The 18,565-nt window shown below is 32.5% G+C and overlaps 1 protein-coding gene across 4 annotated transcripts in view; it reads left to right on the forward strand.

Moving 5' to 3' along the window:
- The window catches only part of MON2 (MON2 regulator of endosome-to-Golgi trafficking), a 106,146-nt gene that overhangs the window by 12,843 nt on the left and 74,738 nt on the right, over positions 1-18,565 (forward strand). For 2 of the 4 annotated variants that reach the window (XM_012782366.2, XM_012782368.2), the window contains exons 2-7: positions 966-1,029; positions 9,402-9,529; positions 10,503-10,634; positions 13,180-13,309; positions 16,314-16,411; positions 17,119-17,244. In XM_012782366.2, coding sequence (XP_012637820.1) covers positions 966-1,029; positions 9,402-9,529; positions 10,503-10,634; positions 13,180-13,309; positions 16,314-16,411; positions 17,119-17,244 — 678 coding nt within the window. The other 2 variants (XM_076007455.1, XM_076007456.1) reach the window with 2 other exon arrangements.

Raw genomic sequence — 18,565 nt, forward strand, 5'->3', positions numbered from 1 at the left:
TCACATGTAGCCAATGTGAACAGTTGGACAGTGCAGTTCTGTGGCATTCTGTAAAATGCTATTTGACTTGCAGGTACTGCTAGCTAAACATACTGTGATGAAGTATTTTAGACACATTATGAAAACTTAACTGAGTGCTTAAAAAATATAACTGAAAAGTAATAAAGTGGTTAGTTATTCATTCTCTAAAGAGAAACTGGTTCTTTTAATCAAAAACAGTAGTGTTAGCCGGGCGCGGTGGCTCATGCCTGTAATCCTAGCACTCTGGGAGGCTGAGGCGGGCGGATTGCTCGAGGTCAGGAGTTCGAAACCAGCCTGAGCAAGACCCCGTCTCTACTATAAATAGAAATAAATTAATTGGCCAACTAATATATATAATATAAAAATCAGCCGGGCATGGTGGCACATACCTGTAGTCCCAGCTACTCGGGAGGCTGAGGCAGAAGGATTGCTTGAGCCCAGGAGTTTGAGGTTGCTGTGAGCTAGGCTGACGCCACGGCACTCACTCTAGCCTGGTCAACAAGCGAGACTCTGTCTCAAAAAAAAAAACAAAAAAAAAAACAAACAGTAGTTTTACCTGATTTTACAGTGGTTTTGAAATTTTTTGTAGTGGGGGAAGAGGAGGGGTAAAATGGAGAAGAGGAGCCTAATTATTGTTATCAGGTTTTGGTTTTATTTATTATTTTCTGAACATTTAAATTTGTGGGGGATTGAGTTATTCCAGATATGCCTTAAGGCAGAGGAAGGCAGCATGCTATAAGGCTGAGTTTGCATATGAATATCAAATTAATCATATTTTATTACATTTAATGTCTGTGTCACTACCGAGCTTTGTATCTGATGTTTTGTAAATTAAAAAGGTGATAGTGATTGACTGTGTGCTTGTCTATCATATGTGACTTCTTTTCCCTGGATTATTCATGTTGATAATAAGTTTTATGCTCTAATTATTTTTATTCTTACAGGCTGCTGAATCAGGAATAATAAAAGTTAAAACGATAGCTGCACGAAACACCGAAATTTTGGCAGGTAATTTTTTGCATTCAAAATTTAACAATTAACAAAAATTTGACTAATAGTAAAAGAATCTTTAAAAAGAAACCATCAGTTATCTGTAACACCTCTTCCTCATGCCCTAACATATGCTATTCGTGATACAGAACAGGTAAAAGTCCCTGACTTGTGAACTGACTCTGTTTCCCCAAGATCAGTGCTATAAAATTCTTGGAAATCAGAAATCGTAAACTACTGACTTCTTAAAGGCAAGGATTTTTTTTCTTATTCATCTTTGCATTCTATTCCACCTCTTGCTGATCACCTAAGACACACCCATAAAAGGCATTCAATTGATATTAATATTTGTTGCATTGAATTGAATGAAAGATTGGTTCTCAGTTCACCTTCCAAGATCAGTCTTTAATATAATATAAACAGTTCATAATGTATTTTTGTATATTTGGTTGTACCATATCAGGTTTGATTCCTGGGACCAAGGCAAAATGGTCATGAAGAAAAAATGGGAGTGGGGTGGAATAAAGAAAACAAAAGTGTTTTCTTACCTTCTCTTGATTGAACTTAGTTTTCAAGAAGAAATTTTCAAGAGTTTCTGTTTGGCATTCTTTCTTTACTCAGTCTACTCCTTTTTCTTCTTTGGTGCCTTCTGTTCTTGCCTCAATAATAAACATGGAAAAGAGGAAACCTGGCTTTTTTTTTTTTTTTTGAGAATCTGTTGTATGTGAGGCACTTGTGCCACTCTGTCTTACATAAAACAACCTTGTGGGGAAATATTATTTTATAGTAGAGCAAATTGAGATGCAAAGAGTTTATCCACCCAAGGTCATATGATAAGTGGTGAAGCAAATTCAAATCCAGGAGTGTTCAGAGTCCATGTTCTTCCTGCTGCAGTGTGCTACTGTGGTATTGTGGGTTTCCACCCTAGCTACTCCATCCCAAGTGTTTCATATGTAACTGTTGCTTACTTCATTGATCCTTCAATCTGCACTTCCAGTTCCAATAGTGCTATTGATCTCAGCTAGTATATGAGAAAAGCAGTCTAATTAAGTTAATTTATACAGAGTACAAACAGTAAAGAATCTAACTCTCATAAATGTTACATTTTTAAAAAAGGATATCAATAAATTCCTAACTGGTGGGATTTCAGAGTGTTACAAAATGAAGATTTTTGGGGACAGGTTAAGGGCGGGTTGGGGGCAAGAGTGGATTTTACTTAGAGTATCCAGCTTTGCTGAGAATTTGCCCGTAGGGTTAACTCTCCTAAGTTTCTCATTGCTTCTTCCCTGATTTTGAACAGTCTGTCAAAATACTAAATAGTTTTATAACATTATCCACAGATATGAATAATGCTGTGTGCATATTACATGAGAAAGGGTATAGTGAAAGTGGTGGGTAAAGGCAAAAGTGTGTATGGTTGTATTGGAAGGGTGGGCCAAGTGGTTTTTAATGGGAGATGCATGTTGGATGGATTAGCCAATGTGGAAAAATTAGTGTTTAAAGATAAATTCTGACCTGGATATTTTTATGTTGGAGACTTGTCATAGGCCAACCATATTAGAATATCATTGTAAATATTTACCTTTGCTAATATTATTGCTGATATTATGGTAAGTCCTTAATTATTCTCTCATAATAGAAATTTTCATTGGTACTATACTTGAAGGAAGATTAAAAAAAAGACTGATTTCTTCAAAGGATCACTGTTTATTCCATACCATGTAAAATGTTCCATACCAAGTAAAATGTCTAATTTAGTTAATCTTAAGGAAGAGGAAGAAATATTTTGACTCAATTGGTATGAGTTTAATATATATACAGGCTATTAATTTCATTTTAACTCAGTTTTATTCAGATCAAGTTAGAACAGATCTTTATGCAAATACAATTAATAGTTCATGCTATAATCTTCAAAGTATCTAGGGCCATGTATTTGAGGAGGTATATTAACACTTAATCTTTATTCTAATATTTTTTACCAAATATTTATAGCAATGAATACCTAAAACATATAGATTTATATACCACTGTCATCTTAAAAATCAAAAACTCTTAAAAACAAAGTTTGAGTTAGTATATAGTTTCTAAACTACATAGTTAATACTGAGAAAAAATTTTGATTTAACTTTTTTTTTATTTCCTGAAAAGTATTTACTTCTTTATAGTACTGGAGACTATGGGATACTACTTTTGTGCTGTAATGGGTGTCAAAGACACCAAACAATTAAGGAGTCTCAAATGAGATAGGATATTGAATTCTTATATGTCACATATTCAGAAAATATGAAGGGTTGCTGTAAAATCAGAACCCTTAATTAAGATCAACTAGTCTAGTTAATGATCCTTACCATAAATTTCTAGCCAACTTTAGTTTTCTTAGATTTATTTCCCAAGGGAAGATTATTTACATTGCAGAATAAATCTTTGCTTTACTTCTCCCCTTCTTTTAAGCATCCTCCTTTAATGTTCATTTTTCTTTGTTTTCACTGCTGTCATGAATGCTGACATAAGTGGGAATGCTATGCCAGGTAATGTCAGCATTGATTCAGATGTACACATCATTATCTCAAAATTTCCTTTTTCTTTAAAGATAAAACTTTGCAAATGAGCGATAACAACCTAAAGTTTTTCATTTACAAGGCCAAATGCCTTAATCTTACATTTGACTATTATATATTACAAATTGTGTTTATTATCTTAGCATACAACATAATAGAAATTGAGAAGGCACGTGTTCTATAAAAATTATGTAATTTGCTTTTTGAATATATATCTGTAACAAGGAAATCAGTGAAATTGTGATATCTTTTAAAACTGTCTATTTAACTCCTATCCAAAACCGTAATGGTTACATCTACCTATGGCTGCTTTCGGCTACTGTCAGTATACATATAGAATTTTTACATAAATAATCACTACATATGATTTGTATTCTTCATTTCTCACATGCTTTATCCTCATCTTTTTCATATCTGTACACTCTTGTAACTAAAAGATCTCTAAGTAGCAATGAGTAAATATACTTTGCAATTTTTTTCTGACATTGAAAGGTAATTTATCTGCTTATTTAATATATTTTATCATATCAGTACATGTACTTATGATATTTTATAAACATCTATAGAATATACCATACAACATATTCTTAATAAGTAAATAATTCTGTAGGAATCATTAGGAAAGATACAAAGATGGGCAATGTAATTCACCTACAATCTATATGGAAATGCAAGAAAAATAACTTGAAAGGTATGTTTGTGCCATTTGTTCTGTTTAGCTTACTTGCTCCTTCATTAAACTTTTGAGGTCATTTGCCAGGAACTTCCCTGTCCAGATGATATACTCTCTGAGGTCAGGGTCAACGTCTTATTCTTCCTTATGTTGCCAGTATTTAGCATTCTACACGGGAAATAGCAAGCACTCATTAAATGTAGGCTAATAAACAAATCACATCAAGATGCAACTAAATCTCTTGATGTTGCCTCTATTATGTTTTTTCTACTAGTTTTAAGTGTTATAATTGTTTGAGTACATGAGTTTTGTTACTTTTAGTTCATGTCAACCACATAAGAGAGTAATGAAGGATACAGACTCTAAACAGAATTTTAATATTGTGCGGTAAATGCCAAGATGGAAGCATAGACAGGGTCGTTATGGGAACATAGGGAAGGCACTTATCCCAGCCTAGGCATCTGAAGCTGTTTAGAAGCCTAAAGAGGAGTTAGGCAAATAAAGGGGACTACTTAAATACATGAGGTTTTATCTGGATACAGTATTCAAGTATTGCCTGACTATAAAGTATGAAGGGGGAATGGGTATCAGGGAGATCATAAGGGACATTGCGTGCTATTCTGAGCAGCTCAGTGGGAAGAGTTTGAACCAGGGAAGTGACACTTTGATTTATATATTTATGTAAATTTACTCTGACAGCAATGTGGAGTAATATTTCAGTGTACTGTCACTGAGGCAGAGACCTGTTGAAAGGTATTTCTGTAATCCAGGCTAGAAGACATGGGGCCTGTAAATACTGCCATGTTCACAGATTGGCCTGTTGGGCCAGAGAGATTACATCATTTTTCTACAATATAATGTGCTTTTATTTATACTTTTTTTCCTTCTTATTTTTTCTTTTTTAAATTTAAATTTATATACTTTTATTGTATCATATAATTTATATTTCATTGTATCATGAGTATTTTTGTTTTATGCCATCTTTTTAAATGTTTTTAATTGCTGTATAATGTTTCAGCTAGTGGATTGTGGTTTAAACATTCCTTTATGTTAGATGTGTTTTGATATTTAGAATTATTTCTTTATGATAAATTTCTAGAAATGAGATTATACATTTAAAGGGTGTGAATATCTTTAAAGTTCTTGGAATGTGTTACCACATTGCATTATGAAAAGGTTAAAGTTTATACCTTTACCAACAATATGAAAATATATTTTTATAACATTCTTGCAGGATTATTATTTTTAAAAATCCTTCTGATAATTGAGTAGGCAGATGACTTCTCATTTTAATTGGTGTTTCTTTTTGATGTTGAACATTTTTCTCTGTATTAAATTATTTCCTTTTTTCATTTTATATTCATTTGAATTTTTGTGTTTTCCTTATCAAATTGCTTCAACTATTTACATAGCAAAAATACTTCCTATCATGTTTACATTATATTTTCCCTATTTTGATTTTTGTATCTAGAGGCTGTTCATTTTTATATAATCTAATTTTTCTGGGTGTTTTGTAGCTCTGCACTTAGGATGCCCTTCTCGTTCCACATGGTTGGCAGGCATTTTTATTCTATGATTTGATTTTTTCTTAATTAATAATATATAGGGTGATATGAGGATTTAATTTTTTTCTTTTGCAAAATTATTAATCAGTTGAACAAACATTATTTGTTGAATAGTCCTTCACTTTCCTATAATGTGCTTTTAATATGGAATTGCCTATACTTTTGTTCTTATTCTTGAATCATTTAAATATATTTTCAGACCTTTTGAACCCACTAAAATTTTTTTCAATGTTGTTAGGAAGATCAGTTTTTTCTGGAACAAGATTTATAGCATTTTGAGGATAGAAAAAATGTCTAAGTCACATTTTATTTCTTTCACAAGAATTAAACTTTGTTACTTAATGACTGTTTAAATTTATCACAGTAAAACTTTTATTAACCCCTGTTAATGTGATTCATAGTGGGGTATCCTAGTTTAATTCTTTTTTTTCAGGATAAAACTACACTAATGCAGTGAAACTGCTCAGAGCAAGGAAACCCCTAGGATATGGGGACCTGCTGGACCTCTTTCAGGTGTGTGAAAGTGCGTCATTTGGTCTCATGGTTATATATTTTGGAAATACAATATTTATTTAACATACAGCATTACTCTGTTAAAGAGTTATACTTATTAAGGGGCCTAGGTGGAAAATGAACTTTTTTTTTCTTCTTCCCCAAAACCTATTTTTATATTTTAATGGAAACTGAAATAGTTTTGATGAAAAAGAATCAACCTTCCTGTTTTTTTTTTTTTTCCTGGAATGACTTACAAAATGGTTAAAGCAAGATGTTTTTATATTGCTGTACAGCCTTTTCCTTAATGTGATTTCTAAAATCTAAAACCATAGGAAGGTACTTATATAAAACTATACTTAATTAGCACATCATTAAAGTTATTGTAAAGACTGGCTATCTCTCAATTAGAAGAGCAAGATTAATTTCTGCTTCTTAGGACCACTTACACTTTTGAAAGAAGGAAAAAAAAATCAGTAATTTTTTCTTATGATTTTCCTTACTGAGTTGTGATTTAGATATGGTGGGTATATTTTTGTTTTTCAAACCATGCTTCAAAAGACTTACAGTAGATAAATTGATTTTATTATTTTGTTGATCATCTATTCTGGATAACATAGAAACTTCCTTTTCGACCATTGTATTTTCGTATGAATTGGGAGGAAAAAAAGTGGGAAGAGATGAGAGATAGGTGTTTGTTTTCTTTGAGTTACATTAAAATAAAAAAAATTTTGATTATTTTTATTGCTACTTTGTGTTTATTTCAGCTTGATGGACCTTGCTGTAACTGATATATATACAACATTTCACTATGGCTTGCCTTATTTAATTGATTTTAATATGCTTTTTCACTTTTTTACACCCCCCAAATTAGTATGCATCTTGCAGTTGATGGCATCTTAGAATCACTGTGGGACAGGTGATATTGTAGTTTTCTTTTCTAGTGTGTGCATGATCTTGTTCATAGTTCTCCATATTATTATCACATCAGTTTAGTTGAGTACATTGTTGATACCACATATGTTGAGTTTAATTGCTATTTAAAATGTCACCCTAGTTGTCAAAAACTTTCTGTTAACATCTTATGGTAAAATCAAAAAAGCACCAGAATCAAAACATTCAGAATGGGTATCATTGGCTTAGAAGAAAATCACAGAGACAGTAGTGAAATACTCTTTCAAGAAATGAGGACTCTCAGAGATAATAGTGAAATATCCAAGAAGTGGGGCATCCCAGTGCTCTTGATGACCAACAGGATGAAGTTGTGAAGAGAAATTCTCAGTGATTAGAAAGCATTGTGTTATAGTTTAATTGGCACAGACTTACTTTCTTTGTGATATTACAGGTATGTTTTAAAAGCATTAGCATCTTGGATTCTATGATGAAGTACATTTTGTTTTGTTTTTTATGAAAACAAGTTCCTTTTCTTTAATGTTTCTGAAGACTTCAGGCAGATAACTTTAAAGTGCAGATCATTGGTTTCTCTTTTAACTTCCCTTATCATCAGGGTACTGTTTACCATAAAGAGTGCCAGCATAATGTCATAGGAAGAATAGTGAACCAGGAGTAGAAGATATATGGTATTTTTAAATTCTGGCTTTACCACTTACTATGTCTCTTGGGCCAAATCATGCCCTGTAAACTCTATAAGATTGTGATGCTCAAAAGAAAAACACATGTTAACATCATAAAAATTATAAATACAACTTGTTACTATTGGAAGCTTTTTAATTTGCCTGAGTAACATTTAATAACAAGGAGTGTTAAGCAGGGATAGGGGTAGCCTCATACATCAATGATTCTGGTGGGACCGAATATGATAGGATATTTAATCACTTTATAGTGAGCTTTATGATCATCTTTTAATCCTTCATATTAATGTTTTGAGACATTGTGATGGAAAATGTATGTCTCCAGGTTTGAATCAAAACCTTTATCTATGCTGAAATTCTGGTATCTAAAAATAAAAAAAAAAAAAACCTTTATGCACAGAAAAGCAAGGGAATTAGGAGGGGAAGCCCTTTTGGAAACACCATTCTTTGCCACTCATATTTGACATCTTAGCTGTGCCAAATCAGTAATTTATACGTGCATACTGAGGGACTTTGCAGAGCATGCTGTAGGAAATTATAGTCTTAATTTAACATACCATAAAGAGAGCTTTGGGAGAAGAAAGGTAGGGATTTAAATGATAAAATTAATGTTAGCACACTGGTTTTACTTTCTCTCAATTTCTTCTGAAAAACATTTTAACATTTAGATTTATATGTCCTTATTACATGTGTTGCCTCAAAAAATAACTAGTGGAGTTAGAACCTTTGAAAACAAATATCACTCAGAAGTTAATGGTCTCTTAATTTGGAATTTCATATTATTTATTCAAATTCCCTGAGGATGACTAACCAGTCTTATTCATCTTTATGTAACCTTTCAGTGTGTGTTGATTTAATTTCATTTTGTAAATTTAATTATGTATAATTTAATTTGTGCATTTTCTAACCTCTTACATTTTAGTTGGCACTTTCAACTTTTGAGAGAGTTGGTTTGGTAGAAGGAGTTAAAGTTTGGAATTATAGCAGGTGCATCCAATTAATTTAAAGTACCATTTCAGTAATAATAGGAGTAATGTTATTGTTTTTAATGAGGTGTGTTTATTTCTTGGAAAAGAAATTAATATTCTAAATATTCATGTACAAGTGTGAAGGCAATGGTGGGCATACTATTTTTAGTGACTCTGCTCTAGAGTATGAATTTTTATTTATGGTTTCCTTCCTGTACTATATGAAGAAATAGAGTGCTTCTCTGAGGTGGGACAAAACTTCTGAGAATCCATATATATACTAAAAGAGTTTATAACAGAAGATGGAAAAGAACCAAAGGACAGAGTGTTAGGAGAAAGGCACAGGAAAGCAGTAGTTAAGGGGTATAGTTTAGATATAGAGTCTGCAGTGTTTATCTGACACCTGATTTTTATTTTGGTGTTTATTTTATGTAAAGTGGTTTTTATTAAGATTATCACTACTCGTTGTAATTATATAAAAGAAAGTATTCCTAACTATAAATTAGATGTAATAATTTATTTTGTATGTGTTCTAAATAAAGCATTGAAAGACAACAGTTCAGAGGTTGTACAGCCTTTTCTAATGGGTTGTGGAACCAAGGAACCGAAGATCACTCAGCTCTGTTTGGCTGCTATTCAGAGACTCATGTCACATGAAGTCGTGTCTGAGGTAATATGACGATTTTATTTGAATTGCATCTGGGAGTCAAATTAATAGTTTTCATAAGGGAAGAATGAAACATAAGTGATGTTTAAGACAATTTTATGAATGGCAATGTGCTTGGAGAAAAGGACTTAATTTTTAAATATTGCCAAATTGTCTGCTGTTTAAACACTCATAAATAATGAATAAAGATGAAATGCATTTTGTCAAGTCATTTGTAATCTAAGAAGTCACCATTCAGTAATGTAGGTGACAATTTTGAGAATCAAGCAACTTCTCAATATTGAATAGTTATTTAAGGTAATTCATAAATTTCTAGAAAGGAGGGAAAATAATGACTGTTTCCTAGATTATCTAAAGTGATAATTTGTTCATTAAGTGTATTTTTTTCTAACCTTATGATGATAAAACAAAAAATATTTCATAACTGTGAATCTGCATCTTACTCTCAAATGTAATGGTGTTAATCTTAATTTTGTACTCTATAAGAATAGAAATGGCATTTGCCCTTAGTATAGCATCCTAAACAATATCAGATTAAATTGAGTGTACAAATGTGTTGTTAATTTGCATTGCATTTTGTTTTTTCTATAACTATAGATAAAGTAATGTATAAGAAACAGCAGACTCATAATTTGTGTATGTCCATATTATTGATGTCCAAATGAAATATATCCATATTATTATGGAAATGAGCTTTGATTTTGACTAGGTATTTCAGAACTGCATGCTGCTATTTGTTTATATTACACTAGGATATCACATTTTAAAGAAATTTACTTTTGTGAGGAGATATTAATTGTTAAATCCCAAATTAGCTGAGAGATGTGTTTGGATCTATAGATCTAAAAATATGGTTTTTGTTATTGTGATAAAGAAATCCTCTCCAAGTGAGGTAAGGTTTGTTTATCTTTTCTTATTTAAGGACAAAACACCTATATTTTATTTGTTGGTAATAACTAAAATAATTATTTTACAGACTGCAGCTGGAAATATAATTAACATGCTTTGGCAGCTAATGGAAAATAGTCTTGAAGAACTTAAGCTACTTCAAACAGTTCTAGTTCTTTTAACAACCAATACAGTAGTTCATGATGAGGCACTTTCTAAGGTAGGAAACCTATTTGCCAGAGTTCATGAATGGTTTGAGACAGTATTTGAATAAGTTGGCTGAAAGAGAAAAGCCTCATGCAGATTGAATTTCCCTGTAACGGTAGTGATTGACATTGCATGTTAATAACCGTCAGTGCCTTATTTTCTCCAGATTAGGAGAAAATCAGGTTAGGATGCTTAAGAAAAGCCCCTTTGATAAAACTAACAGGCTTAGTTATGAATAGGAAATGGAAAAAAGGAGAGAAAAGTAGTGGAAGAATAGGAATAGAGAAAGATGGAAGGGGAAAAAGGTGTTGTGAGATATTGCCTTGGGTATTTGAGATTCCCTGTGATAGCTTGCCCTACCCCCTTTTAAAAATAATTTCACATGTATACCAGGCAGTTCAAATTTGTCTCCTAAGTGCTTTTTTCTGCTGCAACAAGGGGTCTAGTAGTCATTTGTGGTGTATGAATCATGCTTTGTAAACCTGTCTTGCTCTTGCTCTATAATCCTATCTTGCTCCCCTTCAATAAACTTCACCTCATGCTTGCCTTACTTTGGTGCGTCTGGTCATTTTTTGGCTATGAGCACTCTAAGAACTGACATTCCAGACTAAAACCTGATGCCTACACTCCAGAAATATTCAACTTGACTCCTTTCTGTTTAGGGGCCTTCACATATTCTCTTCCCTCTGCCTGTAATCATCTAACCCCATCTCCACCCACTTCACCAGACTAACTCCTGCTCTTCTGTCCAGTATCAACTCCCACATCACTTCCTCTAGGAGGCCTTCTCTGACCCCCCAAATCAGAGATAGGAGCACTTCCTGTGTGTTCCCAGAAAACCTGGCATTGCCCATTTCAGAGTCCCTATTGCTCTAGAATGCATTTTCCTATTATATTGGCTCTTTCCCATCAGTCCACAAACCCCATTAGCTATCAAATTATTCTGATACTTATACTTAAAACTTTATAAAAGGTTATCATTTGACCTAAAGAAATAAAAACTGATTACAGGATTTATTTTAGTATGTTAGTTAATTTAGAAATGAAATATTTTGGGATGAAAAATTAAGATAATAAGGAATAGAATCTAAATTACCATTATGTTTTTTCCCAAGATGACTTTTTTAAAAACTACAAAACTTTTAAAAGAACACATAGGAGAAAATCTTCATGATATTGGAGTAGGCAAAGATTTCTTAGAGCACAAAATTCATGAATCATAAAAGAAGCCACAAGATGGAGGAAATAGTCGCAAATATATGACAAAAGACTTTGGACTATATAATGAAATCTAACCATTCATAACACAAACAATAAAAAATGGACAGATGATTTCAATAGACTCTGTACAAAATAAGATATTCAAATGAGTGACAAACACATGAAAAGAGGCTGAATATTATTACTTATCAGGGAAATGCAAATTAAAACCACAAGGAAATATCATTACATGTCCATTAGAGTAGTTAAAATTTTAAAAAACTGACCATATCAAATGTTGTTGAGGATGTGGGATAGTTCTGAACTCACACATACTGCTGGCAGGAATATAAAATTGTAAAACTGCTTTAGGAAACTGGCAGTTTCTTAAAAAGTTAAACCTATTCTTACCACATGACCCAGTCATTTCACTCATAGTTATTTACCCAAGGTAAATGAAAATGTATGTCCTCACAGAGACTTGTGTATAAACATTCACAGCAGCTTTTTTTTAACAATAGCCAAAAACTAGAAACTACCCAAATGTCTATCAGCAGGTGAGTGGATAAGCAGAATGTGATTTACGCACACCATGGAATACTACTCAGTAATAAAAAGGTACAGACCACTGTTTCACAGAACAACATGGTGAATTTCACAAATAGCATTCTAGGTGAAAGAGCCAGACACAAAAGAGCTCTTACTGAATGAATCCATTTATATAAATTCGTGGAAAATGCCAGCTAATCTGCAGTGAAAAGAACAGGCCATTGCCTGGGGCCAAGGATGGAAGGAGAGATTGAATGGCAAAAGAGCACAAGGAAAATATTGGGGTAATGGAAATATTCTGTATCTCATTTGTGGCCATACTTTCACAGGCCTATGTATTTGTCAGAACTCATCAAATTATGTATATACTTTTAAGGAATACAATTTATTGCATATAAATGACCCCTTTTAAAAACATTGTAATTTTGTTTATATGCTTAGCAAATTTATATAGTATTTCTCCAAATGATTTAGTGATACAAGCTTTCAGTACTTTTTCCAAAGCAAGTCATTCTGGGGAAATAAAAACATTACCCATTTTTATATACATGTTAAAATAACCAAATTTTAAAAGCTACATTTCACATTACTTTAGCTAATCTTATGTGGTTGTGTATTTACCAAGAACTTGTTATTTAAGAATCTGAGGATTTTTATAGTTTTATTATATAAAAGGGTGAGACTTTTTTATATGTGTGATTGAAACAACCAAACATAAATTATTAAATTTGGGATTACATCTGATAAAATAGAGATAATGGCCTTGATCTTCAATCTTAATTCACACTAAATGAAAATTGTTTCTTTAGGCAATTGTTCTTTGTTTTCGACTACACTTCACAAAAGATAATATTACAAATAATACAGCTGCTGCTACAGTGCGACAAGTTGTTACCGTTGTTTTTGAGAGGATGGTTGCTGAAGATGAACGACACAGAGGTAAAGTGATAAAGATTCCCTTTGATTGTGGGTGTTTCTTACATGCATGTTTCCATTTTTATTAATTTTCAATCTTTGCCCTGTGAATTTAGGATACCTAAAACTAGAATACTTTAAAAAATATATTTTAACATTATTATATTAATAATGGCAATTTAAGAAATAAATCCCTCAAAATTTTATCACCTTTTTATCACAATTTTATCTTTTAAAGAGTAGACTTCTCATTTTCCATGTTTATTTCTAATGTATGCATAATTTTATATTGAAGATGATAATTTCACATTTTAAACCAAATATTGTAGTATGAGGTTTTTTTTAGCCAAGCATTACATTCTGTGAGTTCATCTTGTTATTCTTTAATCTTCATAATTTAAATTTTAATGGTGGAATTTTGTGTGTTCTGTAATTTAATGAACTAATCTCCTATTGGACGTTTATATTGTGGTTGATATTTTAGAACTTTTGTGTCTTCCTACGTATATTGTTTCCACCATTTGAATTATTTCTTTAGGATAAATTTTCAAGAGTGGGCTTTCCTCATGTGAATTTTGTCTGTGTCTATTAACATGTGTTAATCAGGAATACTTATATAAGTATTTATTTATTTTTTTTTTTTTTTGAGACAGAGTCTTGCTTTGTTGCCCAGGCTAGAGTGAGTGCTGTGGCATCAGCCTAGCTCACAGCAACCTCAAATTCCTGGGCTCAAGTGATCCTTCTGCCTCAGCCTCCCGAGTAGCTGAGACTACAGGCATGCACCACCATGCCCGGCTAAGTTTTTCTATATATATTAGTTGGCCAATTAATTTCTTTCTATTTATAGTAGAGACGGGGTCTTGCTCTTGCTCAGGGTGGTTTAGAACTCCTGACCTTGAGCAATCCGCCTGCCTCGGCCTCCCAGAGTGCTAGGATTACAGGCGTGAGCCACCGCGCTCGGCCTTATATAAGTATTCATATATATATTTATATACACATAATCTTTATATAACATAAAGATTAATTTTTAGATGTTTTTATCAAATACCTTTGTTAGAATTTTTAAAATCTTTTTCTTTGTGATTTTAAAACACATCCTAAAAACAGAAACATATCCTTCCAGAGAGCTGACAGATACTCCCTGTTTGTTATAATTTCTATAATTTGATAACTTTTAACTATAGAAATTATGAGTTTTTAGGCCAGGCGTGGTGGCTCACACCTGTTAGCACTCTGGGAGGCCGAGGCAGGCGGATTGCTTGAGGTCAGGAGTTTGAAACCAGCCTGAGCAAGAGCGAGACCCCGTCTCTACTATAAATAGAAAGAAATTAATTGGCCAACTAATATATATAGAAAAAATTAGCCGTGCATGGTGGCGCATGCCTGTAGTCCCAGCTACTCGGGTAGCTGAGGCAGCAGGATTGCTTGAACCCAGGAGTTTGAGGTTGCTGTGAGCTAGGCTGATGCCACGGCACTCACTCTAGCCTGGGCAACAAAGCAAGACTCTGTCTCAAAAAAAAAAAAAGAATTAGAAATTATGAATTTTTTCATTGGGTGAAAAGTAAAATTTTCTGGATGATCTGTTGAAAAGATCACAAAGTCTTGTAGTTACAAGCAGCCTATCTGCGTTATATAGTCAAGAAACAAAAGATTAAACTATTTCTCCCCTTGCATACTTTATCTTTTTTACTTAGCACCTGATATTACAATATCTTTCATTTGATGTTCTTATGGCAATATTAGTTTAAAAAATGGCAATACTAATAAGTAATAGTAATTTTGCCTCTCTGATAATTACTTAATGTTCTTGAAATCAACAATTGGTCAGATTTTTGTCATTCAGTTTCAGGCATTCTCCACTGGTTGATGTTTTTAGAATATTTCTACCAACTTTGGCATATTGATTTTTCTGTATTTTTCTTTGGGGAAAAATGCAGGTAGAATTCTAGTAGTTTTAAATGTTAAGAAATTAATCTTATAGTGTACTACATTTGGTTAAAATATTCAAAGTCATATTATATATATAAAAAAAGTGCAATTCTCCAGTTTGAATGTTTTATACATTCACATTGTAATTCGCAGTATAATTCCCATACTGGTATTAGCTGTGTCTCTAGAAATTAATATGCTATTTAATACTTTTAATAGGGTAGAAATACTTAAAACTTCTTTCTTTTCAAGTAGTCATTAAGTCAACATTTATTCAGAACAGGCTGTATCTTTTTATTAGTAGTTAAAGAAATTCAGAGGTTGTGCATGGTGACTCACACCTGTAATCCCAGTGCTTTGGAAGGCTGAGGTGGAGGAATCACTTGAGCCCAGGAGTTCCAGACCAGTCTGGGCAACATAGTGAGACCCTTTTTCTATAAAAAGTAAGAAAAAATAGCTGGGCGTGGTTGTGCATGCCTGTAGTACTGGCTACTTGGAAGGCTGAGGTGGAAGGATCACTTGAACCCAGGAATTGAAGGCTTCAGTGAGCTATGATTCTGCCCCTGCACTCCAGCCTGGGTGACAGAGGAAACTCTGTCTCAAAAAAAATTAAAAATAAAAAAATGCTGAATTTGGAAATGCCATTCTACCTGACTCTTAGCTAGTGCATACCTGAAACTGACATAGTAATAGTGGCAGATCAGGCAGTAATTCTCTTGATGATAGTGAGATGGAATAGGAATTAACCGTATGGTAAACTTTTATAAGTTGTTTGATATTTAAAGGTACATTCAAAGATCATATGCATTTCAAATCCATGAAATAAAGGGGCTGAAGAATGGGAGATTAGGAAAATCAAATGCATGGACAAAGATAGTAAGCTTATTATAGTGAATGTAAGATAGTGAAGAATGATTTTTATGGCATTTTGTATAAAAATGTATCCCCATATTTTTTCATTTTGGAGGCATAGTTCTGAAATTATAATTAAAGTTTATTATGTAAATAAGTATTTTAAACATGCCTTTTAAACAGAATATATGATTTATTGAATAAAGGCCATTATGAACTCATAAAATCCATCCTATTTTGATTGCAGATATTATAGAACAACCAGTACTGGTCCAAGGAAATAGTAACAGAAGATCTGTCAGTACCCTCAAACCTTGTGCTAAGGATGCATATATGCTTTTTCAGGTATTTCAGTTGATAAAAGTAATTTTTATTATAGAATATAGTTTTGTGTGAATTTTTGATTTTGGAATTTTATGTCTGATTAAATTTTTAATGTGAAATTTTTAAAAATATGCCAAAAATAGTATTAAAATAGTTCTAATACATTAAAGAGCAATTTCCACATTCACTATATAGGTAATTAACATAATAAATATTAATACTCACTTTAAGGAAATAAAATGAATTAAATCTAGAACTAGAAAACATGTATATTAGGGATGACAAATTATAAAAAATTTTTAACAAGGAAAATTTAAGTAATAAACTTGTGGTTTACATAATATAATTTGATACACGAATAACCTGGTTTTTATATTACTTGTCATGAATAAATCATTTTAATTAAAGTAAGATTAATCTGTACTGAAAATTTTATCAATTTGGATTAAGAGATTATTTTTTCATTAAGAGAAAGTTACATTAATCATTTATCTCTCTACTCTTATGTATATTGTCAAGTTATATGATTGTTTAAAAGTTTACTTTAATTAATATATCAAGTACACAATTTGTCAAAATTTGAATTACCAATGCTTGGTTTCTGAGGAGCAAAAACAACTATTATATGAGAAGAGAAAGGTTTTTCATTTTTTTAGGTTTTGTGACCTGTGAATTTTGAAAAGCACACTTAATTCTAGCACATGAAATTGTTTGATTTGTTTTTCCAGGACCTGTGTCAGTTGGTTAATGCTGATGCCCCTTACTGGCTAGTAGGCATGACAGAAATGACTCGAACATTTGGCCTTGAATTACTTGAGTCAGTCTTGAATGATTTTCCACAAGTCTTCTTACAAGTAAGCCATTTATAGTATCTTGTGACAAAATTAATTTTCTTTACAGATTTTTTAAAGCAACATGCATTTTTTCCCACATTATAAGATGCAAAGAATGATAGCCTCAGACTTTAGACATAAGACAATTTAGGGTTATTTTACTTCTTTTAGTGCCCTAGTATTTTAAAATTTTAACATTAGAAGAAATCTCTAGACACTATTTAGTCAGACATTTCCCAGCCTATGAGTCTATGTAGGAAATGTGGTATTTGAGCTATTTTTATGATATTTAAAAGCTTAAAGAAAGTATTGATTTTTTACTTGTTTATGTATAGCTTGTTTTTACTTGTTTATATATAGTGTTTTTAGATAACTTAAATGAAAAAAACTAAGGTCTAAAATTAATTTCAGTGACTTCTGCAGGATTCTTTAGATATTAGCAGTTCTTGAACTATAATTTACGTCTTTAATCTACTCATTTAGCTTCTTCTCTACTTTGCTGCCTTCCTGGGTAATCCACTTTATCCTTTGCTCTTACCTACAAAATGAGTGAATAAGTATATATTCACTCATTCACAATAGTATAAGATCTTTTAGCCCAGGATTTGGAAATAATATTATTTTTATTTTTATTTTTATTTTATTTTATTTTTTTTTTTGAGACAGAGTCTCACTTTGTTGCTCAGGCTAGAGTGAGTGCCGTGGCGTCAGCCTAGCTCACAGCAACCTCAAACTCCTGGGCTCAAGCAATCCTCCTGCCTCAGCCTCCCAAGTAGCTGGGACTACAGGCATGTGCCACCATGCCCGGCTAATTTTTTTTTTTCCTATATATGTATTAGTTGGCCAATTAATTTCTTTCTATTTATAGTAGAGACGGGGTCTCGCTCTTGCTCAGGCTGGTTTCGAACTCCTGACCTCGAGCAATCCGCCCGCCTCGGCCTCCCAGAGTGCTAGGATTACAGGCGTGAGCCACAGCGCCCGGCCTGGAAATAATATTATTTTTATATGGTCCATAATTTTTGCTATGTATTAGGCAATTGTTAAATGCTTTTGGTGATAGTGAACAATATTTACTCATCATTCCCTTTCTTATAGTATAATATGAATAAGCAGTATTTAGATACATCTTATATAAAATGATAGTCGTAATAGCTACGACTTTTGACTGTCTTCTACAAGCTATGTGCCAGATTCCTTACATATTATATTCTCTGTAATATTCCCAAATGCCTGAGAAGTACCAGTTATTCCTATTTTACTTATGAAGCAACTATGACTTACAGAGGGTTAAGTAATTTGTTCAAGGTTTCATGGGTTGTAAGTGGTGGATTTGGGGTTTGAA

Source organism: Microcebus murinus, chromosome 10, assembly GCF_040939455.1.
Source record: "Microcebus murinus isolate Inina chromosome 10, M.murinus_Inina_mat1.0, whole genome shotgun sequence".
In the NCBI taxonomy this organism is placed as follows: Eukaryota; Metazoa; Chordata; class Mammalia; order Primates; family Cheirogaleidae; genus Microcebus; species Microcebus murinus.